General features: G+C 37.6%; 1 protein-coding gene and 1 long non-coding RNA gene across 2 annotated transcripts; both read left to right on the forward strand.

The window, feature by feature from the left end:
• Positions 1 to 4,496: 4,496 nt before the first annotated feature.
• Positions 4,497 to 9,443, forward strand: LOC130173505 (uncharacterized). The gene is made up of 3 exons (XR_008828433.1): positions 4,497 to 4,730; positions 9,148 to 9,251; positions 9,378 to 9,443. It is a non-coding gene; the product is annotated as an uncharacterized LOC130173505 (long non-coding RNA).
• A 527-nt stretch (positions 9,444 to 9,970) lies between these two features.
• Positions 9,971 to 16,511, forward strand: LOC130169556 (up-regulator of cell proliferation-like). Its single transcript, XM_056376413.1, has 2 exons — positions 9,971 to 9,980; positions 10,763 to 16,511. Exons 1-2 carry the CDS (start codon positions 9,971 to 9,973, stop codon positions 15,541 to 15,543), a joined length of 4,791 nt encoding a protein of 1,596 aa, XP_056232388.1. The 3' UTR covers positions 15,544 to 16,511.
• The last annotated feature ends 3,342 nt before the right edge of the window (positions 16,512 to 19,853 follow it).

The following is a 19,853-nucleotide window of genomic DNA, read 5'->3' on the forward strand; positions in this document are numbered from 1 at the left end:
ATTACAGCGATGTGCATAATGATGAGTGGTGATTATGATGTTGACAAAAATCATGTGAAAAAATATTTTGTGATAATTTCAAATGACAATGTGAAATTTGACCTATACGCAAAATAATAACAACAATAAAAACTTCTGTTATGAAGACAAACTTACAAAGACTAATATTATCACTCATTTATACCCATGATGCAACCATAGGGCTGCAAGTTCATTTATATTGGAATGTGCAAAAATAATTTTATTGTGTTGGAAGATTTCTTTGATTGTTTTAAGTTAAATAAAACTTTTAGGGTCCAGTAATGACATGATAAGATTCAGTGTGTAAGATGTATCAAATACTTTATGTTACAAAAACTGCAGTAACACGTCCATTTGTGGAAACAACCACAAGGTGGCACTCAAAGCACATGAAGTCTCCAATGAATAGAAGCCCAAAGGGACAAAATGCTTTCCAAAGGGAACTCAAATGCAGGCATAAAAGAACAGAGTAATTTAACAAGAAAATTAAACTTATCTGACTAGTTTATAAGTTTAAAATAAGGCTGCATGCTAAGACATGATAAAAGGACGCTCAGCAGGACCACAGATAAAATGCAGATAAATGAATGATGACGCATGTTCTTCAGAAGAACGTCGTATAGTTTAATACTTTATGTTCGATAGAGAAGGGCTGAAGAAGAGGAACGAGTTCGTTCAGCTTTCTGGTTTTCTAGGAAACTATCATTAACAGCTAAGGAAAGAATTTAGCTGGAACAGTATATGCTGTGTTTTGGACTGCTAATGGTCTGAATGTATACAGAACGTTTATCCAAAGCAGCTCTACATTTGCATCTCATTCACCCATTCCCAGACACTCACACTCTAATGGCAGAAATGTATCATGCAAGATGCCGGGTCTGATGATCAGGGTTTGGGGTTCAGAGTCTTGCCCAGTGATACTTGGACATGTGGGAGACACCTGCCTCCTGTTTTACAGCTAAAGGGCAATTGCCAATAATTACGCGCCTTAGAGAGGTGGTCTGCTTCAGCAAAAATAGATGTAGCGCGTAAAGATGGCGGAGTCGGGAAAATAGCCGCTAGTGAGACGCCCCAGACACAAACCAGCTCGAACTGTAGCAGATTATCTCCAGTACCAATGACGGGACGAATTCAACATTAGGGTTTCTTGTCTTGTTGCACTTTTGATTATCAGAGAAGTAAACTAGGTTTAGCACAAATGTAAATGATATCATACAACATTTTGCACCCACAATAATTAGCTATCGCCTAATAATCTACTGCTGTATCAATAATCTGTCAAACATATCAGCATATATTAAAATTATGATGGGAATGTGTCGTACAACAATTCACATTTATAAAACTGCTGTTATGAGAACAGGCAACTTTTATGTTCAGTTGATTTCATGGCCGTCATCTGTCCTCAGTACTTTGTGTGTGTGTTTGTGTGTCTGCCTTTGTTTGTTTGTTGCTGCAGTAAAACAGTGCTGTGGAAAACTAGCTGAGCCGATCGGTTAATCATCAGCACAAACACACACAGATACAAACATGCACACGTAACTTGTAGAGTGGAATGCTGGAGATTTGGAATAAGGACGGTGGCGGCAAGAGCCACTCCTCTTAGGTTTTATCTGTTACGCATAGTGGGAGGAGCCCGTGTTAAGTGTCACGGTGACATCACTGTCTAGAGAGAGAGAGGCAGTGGTGGAACAAGTACTCCAACCTTTTACTAATGTATCATGGTGGAGGAATAAGTTAAGTGTAAGTAAAATGCTGATGTTCAAAACTTTTCTTCGGTGTAATTAATGTGGCGGTAAATGTGCAGAATGTATGAAAAGCAAATCTGCTGAGAGTGAAGAGGAGCAAAGTTTAGTGTGATGTTGGTTTTGGGAGAATTTCATGAGGGAAAGTAAAAAATAAAAATGTTAGCAGTAGAAGAAAAAGATGGTTTCTGCAATCTATATGGCTCTTACCTTTCACTGACAGTAAAGTCTAAATGTGCAAAGCAGATTCAGCACTAAAGATAAATGTGGAGGAGCAAAAAGTAAAATATTTCCTCTGAGGTGACAGAGGAACAAAGCCTAACTGTTAAAGTAGTCTTAGAAGATTGCATACATGCGCACGTGTGGCAAATGTCATATATGTATAAGGAGTAACTTGTAATCTTATTGTGGCTGAAGGTAGCGTGTGTAAACTAATCTTAAACTGCAAAACCAGTGTAAAACATATTCCAACATTGTGTTTTAAATTGGTTCTGTAGAACATGAACAGACCTCAGAACAGCTTCTCCCTCAGACTTCTCCCTCAGACTGTGAATCTGCTACACAAAGACTGATGATGAGTTGAGCTCCTGGACTTTTTTGTGTGCAAGGTGTGTGTGTGTGTGTGTGTGTGTGTGTGTGTGTGTGTGTGTGTGTGTGTGTGTGTGTTTGACATTGTTGCTGTGATTAAAGTAAAAGCAAAACTAGCTGAACAGAGTGGTTTATCATCAGCACCAGATGCACAAACACACACCCAAACACACACTCCATTAATCAAGTGTGGTCCGCTATTTGTATTCATTCGAAGAAATAACTTTTTAATTTAAAAAATGTTTAATTTAAGGACTATTTTCCAACCATAAGTCTTCTTTTTTTTCCAAAATTGATGATAGGTGACTTGTCTGTCCGTCAAAGAGGAGACCTCCATAAACCTGCAGTGGGACTGTCTGTGGTGAACTGAAACGTGACATGAATAAAGGATTTCCTTAATGGCTTTCAAAAAAAAAAAAAGATCAAATAAATTAATATAAGATGATTCAAGTAAATATTGAAATGCTGGTCATAAACAAAAAAGAAAATCAAACTTTATACTGCAAAAACACAAAGTATTTTACAAATCAACCAAAAGGAAAGGTAACAGTTACCATGTAGGATTTGGCCTCTCTGCCACATCCACATGATTAATTCTCACATGATACGGTGAGATTTCAGTCAACACTGTGTTGATTTGAAACAAGCTGACATTTTGTCTCATCTGCATATAAAACACAAAGAGAAGAACTTGTACTATGCATGGGCTGTAATAAAGAAAGTGGAACTTGAAATAGAAAGTATCAAAGAAGCTAAATAAACTGAGCTGAATGAGTTTATGGTTGAAATACAGTATAAAACATACAACTTTAGGAAGGTACTAATTTTTCCATTTTTATTTTTAGGGGAGAATCTGGATTTTGATCTAATGTAGAATATTTTTTAATCTATATTCTAAACTTATATTATTTTTATTTTTAACAAAGGGTATTCACATTTTGTTGTGTTATTCAATGTCCTTATTGTGGCCTGTTTGGAGTGAAGGGGTGCTGAGTTTGAATTTTATTCATCCTGCAGTTCATACATGCATACATGACATTATAGGAGACAAACCTTTTCCTTTGAATCCTAATTGTTCTTTGTTTGTGTATGGTTGTTTGAGCATCTTAAGCTTCTTGAGCAATTTAAACTCATTCAGGAGGGATCACCAGAATCTTCAAAAAAACACAGAAACTAATATGCGTTCTATTGAAAGTTATTATGTGCCATTCCAACAAATTACCTACAACACCTCCTCCACCATCATTCCTAACACTTGAGTGCCCCATGGCTTTGTCCTTAGTCCACTCCTCTACACCCCTTTCACTCACCACTGCATTTCCACCCATGGATCCAAGGCCAAAATCAAACTTGCAGATGACACAACCATAGTGGATCTGATATCCGACAATAATGAAACAACTTAAGGAGAGGAGCTACAGACACCATATATGTTGTGCAAGGAAAACGACCTGAACCTCAACACAAGAAAAAAAAGAAGAAAGGATCGTCGACTTCAGGAAAACCAATAAAAAACACGTTTCCCTTTTTTCAAGTTTAAAGTTTCTGGGAGTCCTTGACCTGGAAGCTCACACCTGATTAAGGCCCAGCAGTATCGCTTGTCCTGAGGTGCAGGACTCCACCAAAAACTTCTGATAAACTTCTACCACTGCACAATAGAGAGTATCTTGACATACTACTGTACACCACACCACAGCAGACAGAAAAGGCCCGCAGCCCTCAGTCAAAATGGCGCTGTGGATTGTCGGTTCGCCACTTCCTAACCCGAGTGATATCCACTCGAGCAGCCTTCACAAACGTGCCACTAACACCATGAGAGACAATGAAAGGATGCTGGCATGAGTTTTTGTTACAATTAAGTTGCCCTTTATCTTAGTGAGACGTGATCATTTCATAATGGAATATGAAGACACGTGTCAACTTAACAAGTGTCACTTAAAAATCTTTATTTCCCTATTTTGTCATGAGGGGTCAGCACATAAATCAGGCCAAGTTCCTGAAATCCACCACTGTGATTTCTCCACTTCTAATTACCTCTCCATAAAAGGAAGTACTTGTCCTATTATTGGGCTGTGATAAAGAAAGTGTAAGTAAAGTAGACGGAAAGTATCAAAGAAGCTGAGTAAACTTATCTTTCATGGGAAAGACTGAAGTACCTTGCTAGTTTACAAGAAATGATTGATCATTGAAGGAAATGGGTGTGTCACGTAGACAGGCTGACCAGTCTGGTCCTTTCATTCCACGTGACATTCTGCACATCATTTAACAGAAAACAGTTGTTGAGATGCAGTATAAAACGCCCAGCTTTAGGAAGGTACTCACTCTGTTATTGAAATATTTTACAATGAAGATGAGAACAAGTCACAACAAGACCAGGTGAGTAACTTTCAGAGACTGAAGTTCTAGAATTTGATTTTTAAACAATTTGTGATTTTTGTCAACCATAAATACTACAAAACAAAACAAGACATATTTTTGTACTTTTTGGGAGTTACTGGATAAGTACAACACCAATAGGATAAAGACAGAAAGAAACAAATATAGGTCTGATTTCTTACTTGCTGTATTACTGAATTTAATCAAATGTTTTGACATGTTTTACTGTTGGCCTTTGCATTAATTAAAACATTGAATATGTAGTTAAAGATGTGGCTGGCCATGAAAAATGCACATAAATGACATATACTGTGTAACTATATACTGTATATAATATATAACTGACAAGTATTATGAGATGTAGTAAAAAAGTAAAATTTTAAAGGCATGCAAAAGAAAAGATAATACAAGTCTGATTAGAGTTGGCTATGCTAAGCTCATCTTTGTTTAAACTAAAATGATGATGATTTAGGAGGACCCTCATTTACAATTATTTCATAAACAAAGAAAATTAAAATAACAATGAGGTGAATAGGGGAAAGGAAATTAATTAATAAAATCTTTTAAAGTCCTGAAATTGGGAAAGCTAATTAAAATATAGTAACAAAGGAATTTTGACAGGTTATACAGTCATTTTTCCGGTGAGAGTTTTACAGATAAAAAGTGGGTTTCACATCTTACATGAGGAAACTATCACTGAACCTTATCATATAAAAATAAAATGGTGTACCATCGGCAATAAATCTCAAGGCAGAGTAATAAAGCCAACGTTAAATGGATATTTTTCAAAGAAAACAAATATGTTTTCAATTAATATTTCACGGAAAAATATTGATGCCTAGTATCAATTATATTAATTGACTGACTATTGATTGACTACTTATCTATTATTGATTTACTTCAGTAACTGTATTCAAGTTTTAATTTTAACGTCATGGGACATTGCTTTACTTAGCATGGTTGGATCAACCTCAACACACCACAGACGCCACAGCTTGCCATGTATTATGTATTATGTATTATGTATTATGTATGATGACCTAATCAAATTACACTTTGCAATCATATTTATCAATAAGGAAATGCTCATGAAATGCTATTATCATAAGCATCTGGACTTTAAAGAGCGATGGGCCTATTCAGAAGAAAACATACTGATTTGGATGAAGTGAGGTGGTTCCTTCTTTGGCTCTCGTATTTTTGACTGTAATCTCAGAAATTATTATAGTTTTCACTAAATATTACCCTCCTCCATTTTTCAATTTTAACCTATAATAGCCCTAATAAGCTCTTGTGCCATCATAGGAATCCTAAAATAATAAAGAGAAATTAGAAAAATTCCTGGAGAAATCTTAAATTTGCCTACTGCTTGGTGCGTGTACTTTACTCCTCTTTTTTCAATTTGTAAGACGTTACTTTCAGTTCAAGTCACGTCGTAGAGACTTAAACTGACACTGACCTCAGTCATTGCAGGTGTCCCTCAAAAAGTCTTTTGAAGCTGTCACGACTGGCCACAATAAGCTCACACTGATGGTTTCAAATACAAATTTGTCCCCACAACCACAGCAAGACATGTATACGCACATGTACATGCCCTAACAGAAGTTGATTCGCAATAAAGCTATACCACTACATCACGTGTGTATGTGTGTGTGTGTGTAGCGGTAGAGCAGTTCTTTTTACCTGGTTGTGACTCTTATTTTGAAGGTGATATCAAAAAAAGTAAGATGGCATTTGTGTGTGTCTTGTGTGTATTGTGTGTATTGTGTGAAGCAGTAGAGCTGTCTATGATAGAGCCTCCAAAAAGCTTGTGTTACCAGGTTGAGACACTTATACAGTCAATATCCATATGATGGTGATGGAGTTTGTGTGTCTTTTAACCTTCAGACAGCCCTTTGAAGTTGTTCGGACCGGCCAAAATTACCCCACAATAATGGTTTTTAACCAAAATTGTCTTCACATGTATAGAAAGACATGTACACACTTACAAAGAACCACACATCAACATGCACCCCCAAGTACACACAAATACACCGTGTTGATTTACCTTAGAGTTGCTCTCAAACCTGAGATATAAGGCTAAGAATTAATGCATTTAATTAGCCAATCAGCTTTGAGAAAACCCAGACCATATATATATCAATGCATGCGGCTCAATCAGGAATGGTGTGCTATGACTTTTCTAAGCAATTTGATTAACCACGACGACGTAAATGGCAATGAAAGGCAAAAAAATTCCCCTAGAGAATGAACGGGAAGACGTCTTCAAAACAACCAACTTTGGAGCTCTATTGTTTACAAATAAAGGCTCATATAGAGAGATTACAGTTCATGCTGGACAGTAATAACAGAAACACCTCTGTATAATGTAATTTACACTACATCCCCCACAGTGATCAATTGAATCAACAACTGTCTATTTTAATAATAAATTGCCAACTGAGTATATTAGTAATTATCAGATGTATGTTCAGGCTTCAAAGTGCCTAACTAGCTGTTCTCACCTGGGAACTGATATATCAGGGAACCTAAAGATGTTCTTTAATTTTATAGTTTTATCATATATAATCACATAACATGTTTTACCCCTCTCTCCCCATTTTCAAATGTTACATGTTACAAAACATGTACTCAAACATGTGAACTGATTTACTTTTTTTACACAGTGATTTACTTCTATCTGATGTCTTTTCACTAATACTAGTGACACTGTTCACGTGCTGACGTGTTGACGTGCTGACGTCAGTGTGCTGTCCAATCTCCAGTCAGTTTCTGTTACTGGTAGAGTTTATTGATGTTCTGTCTGAACACAGTTAATGTTGCTGTTTTCTTCATCAGTGTCTAACTACCTGCTGTACATTTAAACTTACACTAGTTCTGCTCCAGCACCCAGAGCTCTCTGCTCCTTTTAGCGACTTTCACTAACTCAGAAGTTGTTTACATGCTATTCAGATCTGCTAGTTACTTTAGCTTAGCAGTTAGCTCTAGTTTCTCTCTCTCTCTGCCTCTCTCTCGCTCGCCCGGTGCAGTGTTGTTGTAACTTCAGTGTAGCGGATTGTGATGTTTATTACATCTTCAGCAATGTCTGATTTCTTACTTTAGGCACAGCTCCACTCGCTAACCGGAGCTAAATGCGAACCCTAACTGCCATCTCTTAAAAATAGTCAGACAAACTCTTTTTAAATCCCACAATTTCCAACCTTCATTGACTATTTTTATATCAAGAATTTAGAGATTTTTTTTGTCCTGTGTCACCCAGTTTTGGTTTCATTCTGATATCTTTTAGTTTTTGAGGAAGTGATGGGAGTACCCTCCACCTCTCCCATTGACTGCAATACAAATTCAGGAGCAGGTGTTACTGGGCAGAAATGATCAAAGCTGATTCTGATTGGCTAATTAAACTCATTGATTACCTTTTATCTCAGGTATGAGAGAAACTCTAAGGTAAATCAACACAGTGTATTTGCGTGTACTTGTGTGTGCGTGTTGATGTGTGGTGCTTTGCATGTGTGTACATGACTTTCTATAAGTGTGAGCACAATTTTGGCTAAAAACCATCATTGTAAGGTCATTTTGGCCAGGTCAGTGTCAGGATGAGTCTCTATGACATGAATGAAACTGGAAGTAACGTCCTTTGTACAGATTGAAACATGAGGAGTGAAGTACATGCACCAAGCAGAAAGCACATTCAAACTTCTCCAGGAATTTTCTAGTTTCTCATATTATTTGCCAGAAACACAAGTCTATCAACATGATCTGAATGAAGTTCGGCTCTCTATTTATTAAGGCTATTACAGGCAGATGGTTTGATGTGCTTATAGAGACTGCAGCCTACATTTCGAACAAGTCATTACAGCTTTTCACCCAACGTTCCAACGAATGTTGAAATTTCTAATAAAAAGTGAGGGCTTTAACCTATACCCTCAAATTCTACCAGAAATCTCCCCCTAAGCATATTTAAACAACACAACAAAGGACTGAGGGAGCAACGACTGTAGAGAGCGAAGCCTTGTGGCTACGTAGTGTGTTTCAAAACACTGTTATATAGTGAATTAATGTTAAGTTACTTAATGAGGGTCTAGCACCAAAACGTTGCAAATAAATTGTTTATTGCAAGTCAGACAGTGTGCAGGATTTTTTAATGGCTACGTAGTGTGTGTGACAATGATATTGTCTAAAAGTGACATCTGAATCACATTAACAGACGGGCTATTATGTAATAAAAAGTGATATCCCAAAAGGTGACATTATAAGTGGCAAAGTGGCATAAAAGTGTTATTGAGAACAATACCATTATGATATAACAGCAGATTTTTGTGTTGAAATATTGTGTAATAAAGCGTTTCAATAATTTCTTAATTACTTTGCAAATTATTGTTTCATTTATATATTTTGCACATAACCACTGTACCAGAAGACCTCAGCTGTGACCCTGGAACGCCACCTTCTTGTCTAGAGTGGTTCAGCTGAAAGAGATGGGGCAATGCTGGTCGTGGTGCTGCCGAAAGGTTGTCACAAAAGGTAAACATCTTCAAACCTCCTTGTGATTCATTGTTTTGTTTTTTTGTTGTTTTTTTTTTTTTTTTTACTTAATTGGTGTTATTAAATAAAATAGATGATATTAATCTTTGTCTCTGGGTTTTAAAGCAGAGAGGAATGGAGAGAAAAGTCAGAGTTTGTCTACAATCAACACAAAGGAAGAAGAGCTTGAAGGTAATCCCCAGTTAGACTAAATTAATTTAAGGATTAATTTAATGTACTTTTATGAAACACATGACAATGTTTGTGTGCACTTGCTCTGCCGAGCTCTTAATGGCCCTTCTACATCTAACGACTAAAAAACCTGGTCTCGACCCTTCAGCTCTCTCTAATTTCCAAGCTCCCGTTCCTTTCTAAAATCTTGGAGAAAATTGTTTCACCCAATTAAGGGCCTTATTAGACAAGCATGATATTCTTGAAGTGTTGCAGTCCGGGTTTAAAACCTTTCACAGTACTGAATCAGTGCTCTTAGGGATTTTCAATGACATCCTCTTAGCTACTGATTCTCATGACTGTGTCATCCTTGTGCTTTTAGACTTAACTTTGACACAGTGGACCACAATATTCGCATCTCTCATCTAGAGCACTGGGTGGGCATTAATGGTGGAGCACAGGATTGGTTTAGTTCCTACCTGGCTGGAGGAGGTTTTTGTGTCAGTTTTAGTTCTCTTGTGTCCTCTTCTGTGCCTCTCCCCTACGGGATGCCGCAGGGTTCAATTCTTGGGCCCCTTTCGCTGCTTTATTAGCTCCCCCTTGGTCCTATTTTCAGGAAACAGCATCTCGTTCCACTGTTATGTGGATGACAGTCAAATTTACGTACCCCTGAAGCAGAAAGATGCATACTCTGTCAAACCATTACTGGAGTGTCTAAATGACATCAAAGCATGGATGGCATCAAGTTTTTTTTAATTTTAACAACAAGAGGACTTAAGTAATGTTGTTCAGATCCAGTGGTACCCATGATATCCCCCCTATGAACCTGGATTTGTTTGCACCTTATTTATCATAGTTATGAACCTGGGTGTGAAAATGGACTGTGATTTTAAACTGCATTAATAGAGCAGCTCGGTTATAAAATCCCACTTTTTTCATTTGAGTCAGTTAGTCTGTTCTGTTGAGACAGGACTTTGAAAAGGTGATACATGCCTTTATTACAACTCATATGGACTACAGCAATGCTCTCTATGTTGGGGTTAGCCAGGCTTCCCTCTCACATTCGCAGTTGGTTCAAAATGCTGCTGCTTGCATTTTAATTGGAGCACACAAGCAAGAGCTTTTGTAGTTGCGGCTCCCAAACACTGGAGTGAGTTGCCTTTACACGTCTTCATTGCTTCTCTTTAAATCTCCTCTTAAAATGGATTGGAACTACTTATCTTACAATAACCACTACTTGACTCAACCTATCCTTACCTTAACCTGAGCGTAACCTTGCCCTAAAATTTAACCAAGTCTTCACTATTTAAGGATTTATGCTATGGGACTTGTGTAAACAGATTTGTGTCCCCACAACATTAGTAAGGCAGATACATACACAAAGAAAAAGTCTTGGTGTTGTTGGTTTCTAAAAGTGATCTTTTTGTTCTTTTTGACAGTCCTGTTGAACTTTCTTTCCAAACTTGGACTGGAAACATTTTATCCCAACAAGCTCACTCTTCGGTCTCTCTTGGAGATCAACAAAAACAGCATATCTGATGAACCTGCTCAAACAGTACAGGACATCCCATGGTGTTTTCTCAGAAAACTGTTTAGAATCAATGCTGAATGCAGGCATTGTAACCAGTTATCAACCAATTATGGGGAAAGCAATGAAAATGACTTTGACATGTCCAGTAGAGAAAGTTATACAAACAAAAAGATTAACCCTCTGGATCTCATAGTAGCAGTCTTCCTTTGTGCTGACAGCTTCTTGCAACAGCAAATAGCCCTCAAGATGTCAATGTGCCAGTTTCCTGTTCCACTGCTGTTGCCCCATGGTAATAGGAGTCAGTGTACTCTGATGCTGTGGGCTCTGAGAGACATCGTCAAAGAGTGGCGTCCAATTCATTTGGCTGAAGAAAGAGGGTTTGTTGAAGAAAACATTGTCCAAGCAAATACACCTTTATTTTCCTTTGTGAGGCTGAAGAACTGCAGTTTATCCAAGTCCCAGGTCTTAAATCAGGTTCTCAGCCGTGGCCAACAGAATCACAGTATCTTCATACAAAGAGAAATGGAAGGAGGAACAATTAAAAGAAAAATAGCCAATGGATTGGTGGAGGTTTGCTGGTACCTTCCTTGTGGCAGAGGAAATCTTGACATTTTTCCAGAGCCAATTGCCTTTGCCAATCTGAGAGGAGACATAAATGAGTCAATCACACAATTCAACTTTCTTTTTCAAGAGTCAACAGCTACATTTGTGTTCCTGGACAAAGTTGAAAAAGATGAGTGCAGGATTCTGACATCTTTTCAAGATGATGTGAAATCCAAACTCTTCTTAGTAGTTAATTGCAAGGAAGGGACTGCTAGAGAGGAAGGGACTGCTAGAGAGGACATGATGTCCGTCGAGACAATGCTGGGTGAATTAGATTTACCAAAGGCCAGTGTTAAAACCAAGGTTTCAAGTGAAAATGGAGCAGAGTTCTCACAAAAAATTTGTGCAACTATCAAGAAATCCCTGACTGACAAAACAGACAGGAAGAATATTGAAAATATGCTTAGCCGAGCTGTTGAACTTGGTCTGTCTGTGGATGAATGCAGAAGTGAAAACCAAAATAAGGTAGCTGATGAGATCTTCACAGGAATAGAGCGGAAAAGTATTCGAGACTACAAGAAACAAGAACTTCCTTTGCAGGGAGAGAACTGGAAAAGGCTATCAAAGTTAGAAAAGGAAGAGTGTACACTGACAAAATCTGGTGGGAAAAATCCTGAAGAGTATAAATCTCAGCTACAGGAAGAACAAAAACAAATCAGGATGGAGCAAAGAAAATACAAACTGACCAAAGGAATGGAGACTTTTATTCAGTATCTATCTGCAAATGACAAAGAAAAAAGAGATTTTTTTCTCAAGTGGATGAAACTCAAGCTTGATACATGTTCACGGAAAAAACTGTCTATTCTGCGTGATAAATTCAAAGAGCAATGCAAGAAGAAAGATAAAAAACTCATTAAAGAGTCAGACCAAGCTTTGCTGGATGGCTCATTAGGAATAGAGCATTACATGAGAGAGATGGGACTGATCTATGAGTTTTCCTTGCAGTTGCAAAACACTGCAGATCAAATATCTCGTCTCCCTGGTGTGGCTGCTGAAATGTTGTTGGATGGATATCCTTTAGAGCTTTTGGATGGAGATGCTTCCAACATCCCAGAGAGGTGGGTGACAGATGTGCTGACTGAGCTTCACAACAAGGTTGGAGAGAAGAGCAGACTGTTGGTACTGACTGTGTTGGGTGTTCAAAGTAGCGGAAAGTCAACACTCCTCAACACAATGTTTGGTGTGCAGTTTCCTGTCAGCAGCGGCAGATGCACAAGAGGAGCTTTCATGCTCTTCCTCAAAGTTGGAGAGGATTTGAAAAGTGAGTTAAATTGTGACTTTATTGTCCTCATTGACACAGAGGGTCTTAAGTCCCTTGATTTAGCACAATTAGAGGACAGTTATGAGCATGACAACCAGCTGGCAACATTTGTCATTGGCTTGAGTGATATCACAATTATCAACATTGCAATGGAAAACTCGACCGAGATGAAGGATGTCCTGCAAATTGCAACTCATGCATTCTTGAGAATGAAGCAAATTGGTAAAAAGCCAGTTTGTCATTTTGTTCACCAGAATGTTGGTGCAGTTGCAGCTCATGCCAAGAACATGAATGAGAGAAAACATCTTTTGGACCAACTCAATGAAATGACTCAACTTGCAGCTGAAATGGAAAAGCAGCCTGGTATTAAAGCATTCACAGATGTGCTGGAATATGACATAGAAAAGAACAACTGGAACATCCCAGGACTCTGGCATGGAACCCCACCAATGGCACCAGTGGACACAGGGTATAGTGAAGCTGTGGCAGATTTCAAGAAAAATCTTTTGGAGACAGTGAAACGTGACACAAGAGCTGAATTCTCAAAGATCCCAGAGTTTCTAGAATGGATCAGGAGTCTCTGGAAAGCAGTGAAATATGAGAACTTCATTTTTAGCTTCAGAAACACTCTTTCAGCTCATGCCTATAATAACTTGAACAAAGAGTTCAATCAGTGGGAATGGGAGTTCAGAAAAGAAATTCTCTCCTGGCAGACAGAAGCAGAGTTAGAAATCAAAAATGCTGACAATGAATCTCAGGTAGAAACCTGGAAAATACTGGTTCAAACAAAAAAATCAGAGGTGTATGAGAAAATATCAGACCGACAAGCAACAATGAAGAAGAAACTCTCTGACTACTACAAAATGAAAGACAGACACGTAAATCTGATAGAGAAATACAAGGGTGACTTTATCAATAATATTCACAGCCTTGCAAATGAAATTAAACACTCTGTGTGTACTAAACTGGACTGCACCCTTGAACTAAAAATAAGTACAAAAAAGGCTCAAGACATTCAGAGAGGATACAGAGGTGTGATTGAAGAACGAGTCATGAAGCTTCTGCGTGACTGCAAAGAGTCCAAACTGTCTGATGAACAGCTGACATGTGAGTTTGAAAAGATGTGGGTTGAAGCCACCGTAAATGTGTCTGCTCAGAAGGAGCAAGATATTGCAGCATGTGTCCGGGAGCAGTTGAGAAAAAATTTCTCAAACCTGAATGTCAATGAGCAATTGCAGAATATTGGAGACCTAAAGAAAATCGGGAAGGATCAATTTAAAACCAAAATAGACCATAATACCACCTTAATGGAGAAGCTTCAAAATATGTGGAAAGGAGATTTGCAGAGCTTTGCCGACAGTGTCATTGAGTCTTGCACACAGTTTATAGATGATAAAGTAAAGACAAATGGAGATTATCATGACTCTTTCACAAAGGAGCTTCTAGAAAAAATTGATACATCTCTAAGTCAAAGTAACAACCGTAACAAAACAACTACACAGTTTGAGATCGACCTGAAACTTCACATCTGTGGCATTGCCTCAAGGAAGTTTCTTCAAATGCACAGGAAATTCTTGTCAGACAATGACCCTCGAACTCAGCTGGAGAAGTACAAGAGTCAGTACCTGTCAGATTTTCTCGATTTATATAAAGAGAGAGATCACTGCCAGCGAAAAGCTACTGATTTTGTCCAGTTTTGTATCAAGCCTGCTGTGGAAGAGTACATCAGTAGGTCTCTAGGAGTAGATATTGTGGATGAAATTTTAACAAGTAGTCATTCAGCAGAGTACAGCTCACGTTCATTTTTCCAGTACAGCATTCTGAAAGAGTTGCTGCAAAAGGAAGACTTTGAGAGTTTTGTCAAGTACATTGGTAACTATGAAACATATGTTAAGGATTTGATATTTCAACACATTCTGCAAAAAATGTCAAAGGACAACACTTTGTGCAAACTGAAGAACAGGAATCTGCAGGTTATACTCCAGAAAATAACAAAAGCAATAAAACGGGCCTCAAAAGGAGTAGATGGTGTTCTGCTGCCAGATAACAAGGAAAGCATCACTGAACTCATCAACAACATGCGCAAATATTTGATTAAAGACATCTCAATTTCAGTAGAGGATACTGAAACCACCCTGTTTCAAATCCAAAGCACATGTCATAAATTTATCAACAGCCTCAAGATCTCAATAAAGGACTTAAAATACCAGCTTTGTGAGGAATTCTCAAATTCTGAAAACATCACTGAGACTCTGAACAAGCTTCCTGTCAAACCACAGGATGAGCTTTTCAAGCAGGTGTTTGGTTGTGGACGCCAGTGTCCATTTTGTAGAGTTCCCTGTGAGGCTGGAGGCAAAGAACACAAGCAACATCATGCAGCTGTGCATCGGCCTCAAGGTCTTGGTAGGTATAGGAATATAGACACTCAGAAGCTTGTTGCGACACTGTGTACAACTGATGTGCACAGTGAAGGTAGATTCAGTAACACACACACCCATGGGGAGTTTCATCCTTACAAGGACTACACCAAATACTACCCAAACTGGCACATTCCTCCAGACAACACCATAGAGGCATCTGACTACTGGAAGTATGTCCTGGTGCAATACAATGACAGATTTGCTCAAAAATATAAAGCCAAGCCAGCTGATGTTCCAGAGGCCTGGAGGAAAATCACAAAGGAACAAGCACTGAACGGTTTGAAAGATGCCTTCAACATAAAGTGAACAATGTACAATCCTGACAAATATCTTTCAACAGAACAACATTTCAACATCCAAGAATTTTTCATATACAAATGTAAACTTCGCAGAATACCAAAAGAATACAGGAACTGAACATGATAGTGCATTCTGCTGAACAATCAAGAAAATTAAATAAAGACCAACACCATTAAAATTAATAAAAAACTAATTCCCCATAGTTAAAAACAAGTCAAATCTTTAGAAATCAGTGCATGAAATGATGATAGCATAAATATTTTTTTGTTTTCTTTTTTGATTGATTGTTTGTTTTATTATTATTATTATTATTATTATTTTTCTTTTTTTTGCTGTTTTGTTTAAGGAACTAACTTTGTGGTTCAATTTCAAAAAAAGATTAAACCAGTTTGTGACTGAACATGACTAACGACAAATGATGAATTGAAAAGCTGCAAATAGTTGTGTTTGACTTTCAGACATTTTTGGTGTTTTGTTTTTTTTTATAGTTCATAGATGTTTTGTTTTCTTTTTCAATTGTCTGTAAGCCCTCCAGCATAATGACTGGTGTGCATGATAATCACATTGACAACGATAATCATAAAGTAAATGATAATATACTAAAAACATCATGTAAAAAAGAAATCATGTTTTGTTTGTTTTTTTCTTTTTACATTAATATTTTAACTTGTTTTATTTTTTGTTTCTAAAGTCCAACAATTATGATGTCGACAATGAAAATGATAATGTTGTGTTTCAAGTACTACAGGAAACACAGATCATGTTTTGAACTATTTCGTTTTTTTTTTTAATATAATTACAACTTTAATTTTTTTTCAAGTTGCTATATGCCTGTGTATATAATGACTGGTCTGCAACAATTATGACACTGACTATGAAAATGATAATATTGTGTTTCAAGTACCACATGAAAATCAGAGATTGTGTTTTGTAATTTTTCTTTTATTTTTTTATGATTACAACTTTTTTTCTTATTTTTCTTTGTTCATATTTTTTATGGCACAATAATGCTGATGATGATAATGAAGATTTACTACAGAGACCATGTGAAAAAAGAGATGTTTTGTAGAGGATATGCCAGATTGGTTCATCTTTCTTGTTTGTTTTAATCTTTTAAGATAATATTGCTAAAACTATTGACTATTGTGCTTAAATGAAAATGATGCAGGCCCATGAAGTAAAATGGCCGTCTGATAAGATATTTTGTAATATGTATTTCAACTTACTACTACTATTACTTTACCTCTACTTTTTTATTAGTTTTATTTTATATTTGCCTGTTATTAAATGAGAGTAATTAATATGTGCTTGCAGGGTAAAAAAGTCAGCATTAGTTGAAATGTCTACATGTTGATGCACACACTGTGGCATCCTTTCATGTGTTGTTAATTATTAACATGTGATTTTCATTCTTTTAGACAGACCATGTGTTGAATAACAAACAAAGTAAAAAGTTGGAAACATTTTGTTATCCTTGATCTATTGTTTTTTGGTTATTACAAAAGTTTTTGTGTCATTCTTGCTACACAGCACTGTACAAAATAACAAGTACTAAAGATAGTGATGCTTATGCTGTTGATGTTGATGTTGAAGTATACAGGCCATTTCAAACAGAACATTGTAACTGTTTTATTTCTAATTGGTGCATGCCAATCAAACGTCAGTGAATAAGAAAAGTATTTGTTACAGTAATTGACTTTGTTGCTCGTTTAAATATTGACTTATTCATCCAATGGCAGGGAATACTGTAACATCTGATTGGCAACTGGCTTTTTCAGACTGATGACTTAAACAAGTTACAAAGAAGTTGAAAAGCTGTTGTTAACAATTTCTGTGTTTGACTTTTGTTGATTTTTTCACTATTTTTTTAGTTGATATACATTACAGCGATGTGCATAATGATGAGTGTTGATTATGATGTTGATAAAAAAATCATGTAAAAAAAATTGTTATGTAATAATAACTACAATAAAAACTTCTATCACAACTGAACTAGGACTCGAACCCAAATGCACAACTCCAAGACAAAGTCCAAATTAACAATATTTTAATAACAAAGTAGCAAAAAAAAAAAACACTATTTCAAGGAAAACCAACAAAGATTCAGGACAAAGGCAAAGACTAAGTATCAAAATAATGTAAAGCAAGACCATGGCAAAAAACGTAACACAGAATTCAAAACCTGACTTGGGATAACATGGCTGCCGTGGTTCTCTGTCAACACGACAAGTCGAACTGGCACAGGACAAAGAGAAACGCAGACTATATACACACACAAGGTAATGGGAAACAGGTGGAAACAATCAGGGCGGGGCAGACAATCAGACCAGTGGGAAGAAGAAGAACGCCGCATAATTTAATATATTCACTTGGAAAGGGGTGAAGAAGAGGAACGAGTTGTTTCAGCTTTCTGGTTTTCTAGAAAACGATCATTAACAAGGAAAGAATTTAGCTGGAATTCACATGTATAAAACTGCTTGTAATGAGAAAAGGCAACTTTTATGTCAAGGGTCCCCAAACTAGGGCCCGCGGGCCACACCCGGCCCGCCAAAGCAATTGGAGTGGCCCACTTAACGATCCCAGACAATCCGTCTAAACATCACCAATTTTTTTAAATTGCATTTTCCTATCATAACATCATAACATATCCATACTTAAAGGTTGGCATTCTAATTAAAACTGACCATAGTTATAATAATAATAATAATAATAATACATTTTATTTAAAGGCGCCTTTCTTGGCACTCAAGGACACCGTACACAGTTACACAAATTGAGATTAAAAACACATTAAGAAGAAGCAACAATAAAAATGAAATATAAAAATAAAAACAGTTATGAGCTATTTATAGCTAATAGTGGCTCATCTTCACCCCCTCACACAATGGTATATTCTGACGTGACTTTGATCGCGACCGAGCCAGAATCAAGCGCGCGAAATTTAAGGTGAGCTGACAGAAGAACGTTACACAGCAAAATGCTGAAACTTTTGGGGAAACGGAAAATAGATTCAGAGTGCAGAGTTTTCAAACAGCAGTGGACAGATGATTATTTTTTTGTCCAGTGCAAGGAAAAGGCAGTTTGTCTAATCTGCAAATAAACAGTAGCGGTGTTTAAAGAATTTAACATTCGCCGACACTATGAGACCTGCTACGGAGAGCAGTATGCTAGCTTGCAGGGCCAAGTGAGGAGAGACAAGGTGACGAGGCTAAAATGTGAATTAGCTGTCCAACAGAGCACATTGCTACGCCAAACACAGATGAACCGTCCGGGCCAGCTTCAAGGTAGCTAAATTGATAGCACACTGTGGAAAGCTGTTCAGTGATGGGGAGTTTGTTAAGAAGTGTTGGAGCGCTGCAGCGGAGGAGGTGTGTTCGGACAAGAAAGATGTCCTAAACGCGGTGAGTCTGCCCGCATCTACAGTCACCAGGTGAATTGAAGAAATGGGGGATAATGTACATGCCCAGCTGAAAGAGAAAGCTAAAGATTTTGTGTATTTTTCATTGGCATTGGATAAGAGCAATGATGTGCAGGACACAGCACAACTGATGATTTTTGTTCGGGGAGTAAGGTCAAACTTTGAAGTGACCGAGGAGTTGGCAGCACTACAAAGTCTCACGGACACTACAACAGGGGAGGATATTTTTGGTAAAGTGTGCCAAACGATGGAAGAGTTGGATCTGGACTGGTCTAAGCTGGCCAGCATCACAACTGACGGTGCTCCAAATATGACCGGCTACCCGAAATCAATGCCTTTCTCCTTACAAAGGGAAAAACTGTCCCAGAGCTGATCAACACAGAATGGAAATGGGACCTTGCCTTTTTAACAGATGTGTCAGAAATTTTAAACGGCCTCAACTTGCAGCTCCAAGGCAAGGGAAAACTAATCTGTGTGTCTGTATTCCCATATCAAAGCATTTCAGCTTAAACTAGCGCTGCTTATTGGACAGGTGCAAAAATAAGACTTCACCCATCTCCCTGATACTCGAAGCCCTTCAGCTGAGAAACCGGCGGTCCCGTTCCCAACCGAGAAGTGCAAGGACGCACTGGAAACACTGAGGGCGGAGTTCGGTGTGCGGTTCCGTGAGCTTCATGTCCACGTACCTGTGGTACTTCAAATAAACACATGTGAAGACTTTTTATTCCTTTTTTTGCAAATTAACAGATGGTGCCTAAGTCAAACGAAGGGCAGCTGCAACAAATTATCATTATAATCTCCACAATAATACTGGTTGTCACCCTGGCCCATATCATGTCCCGTTATATGTGCAGTTGATTTCATGGCCGTCATCTGTCCTCAGTACTTTGTGTGTGTG

This window comes from Seriola aureovittata, chromosome 1 (assembly GCF_021018895.1).
Source record: "Seriola aureovittata isolate HTS-2021-v1 ecotype China chromosome 1, ASM2101889v1, whole genome shotgun sequence".
NCBI classification, from domain to species: Eukaryota; Metazoa; Chordata; class Actinopteri; order Carangiformes; family Carangidae; genus Seriola; species Seriola aureovittata.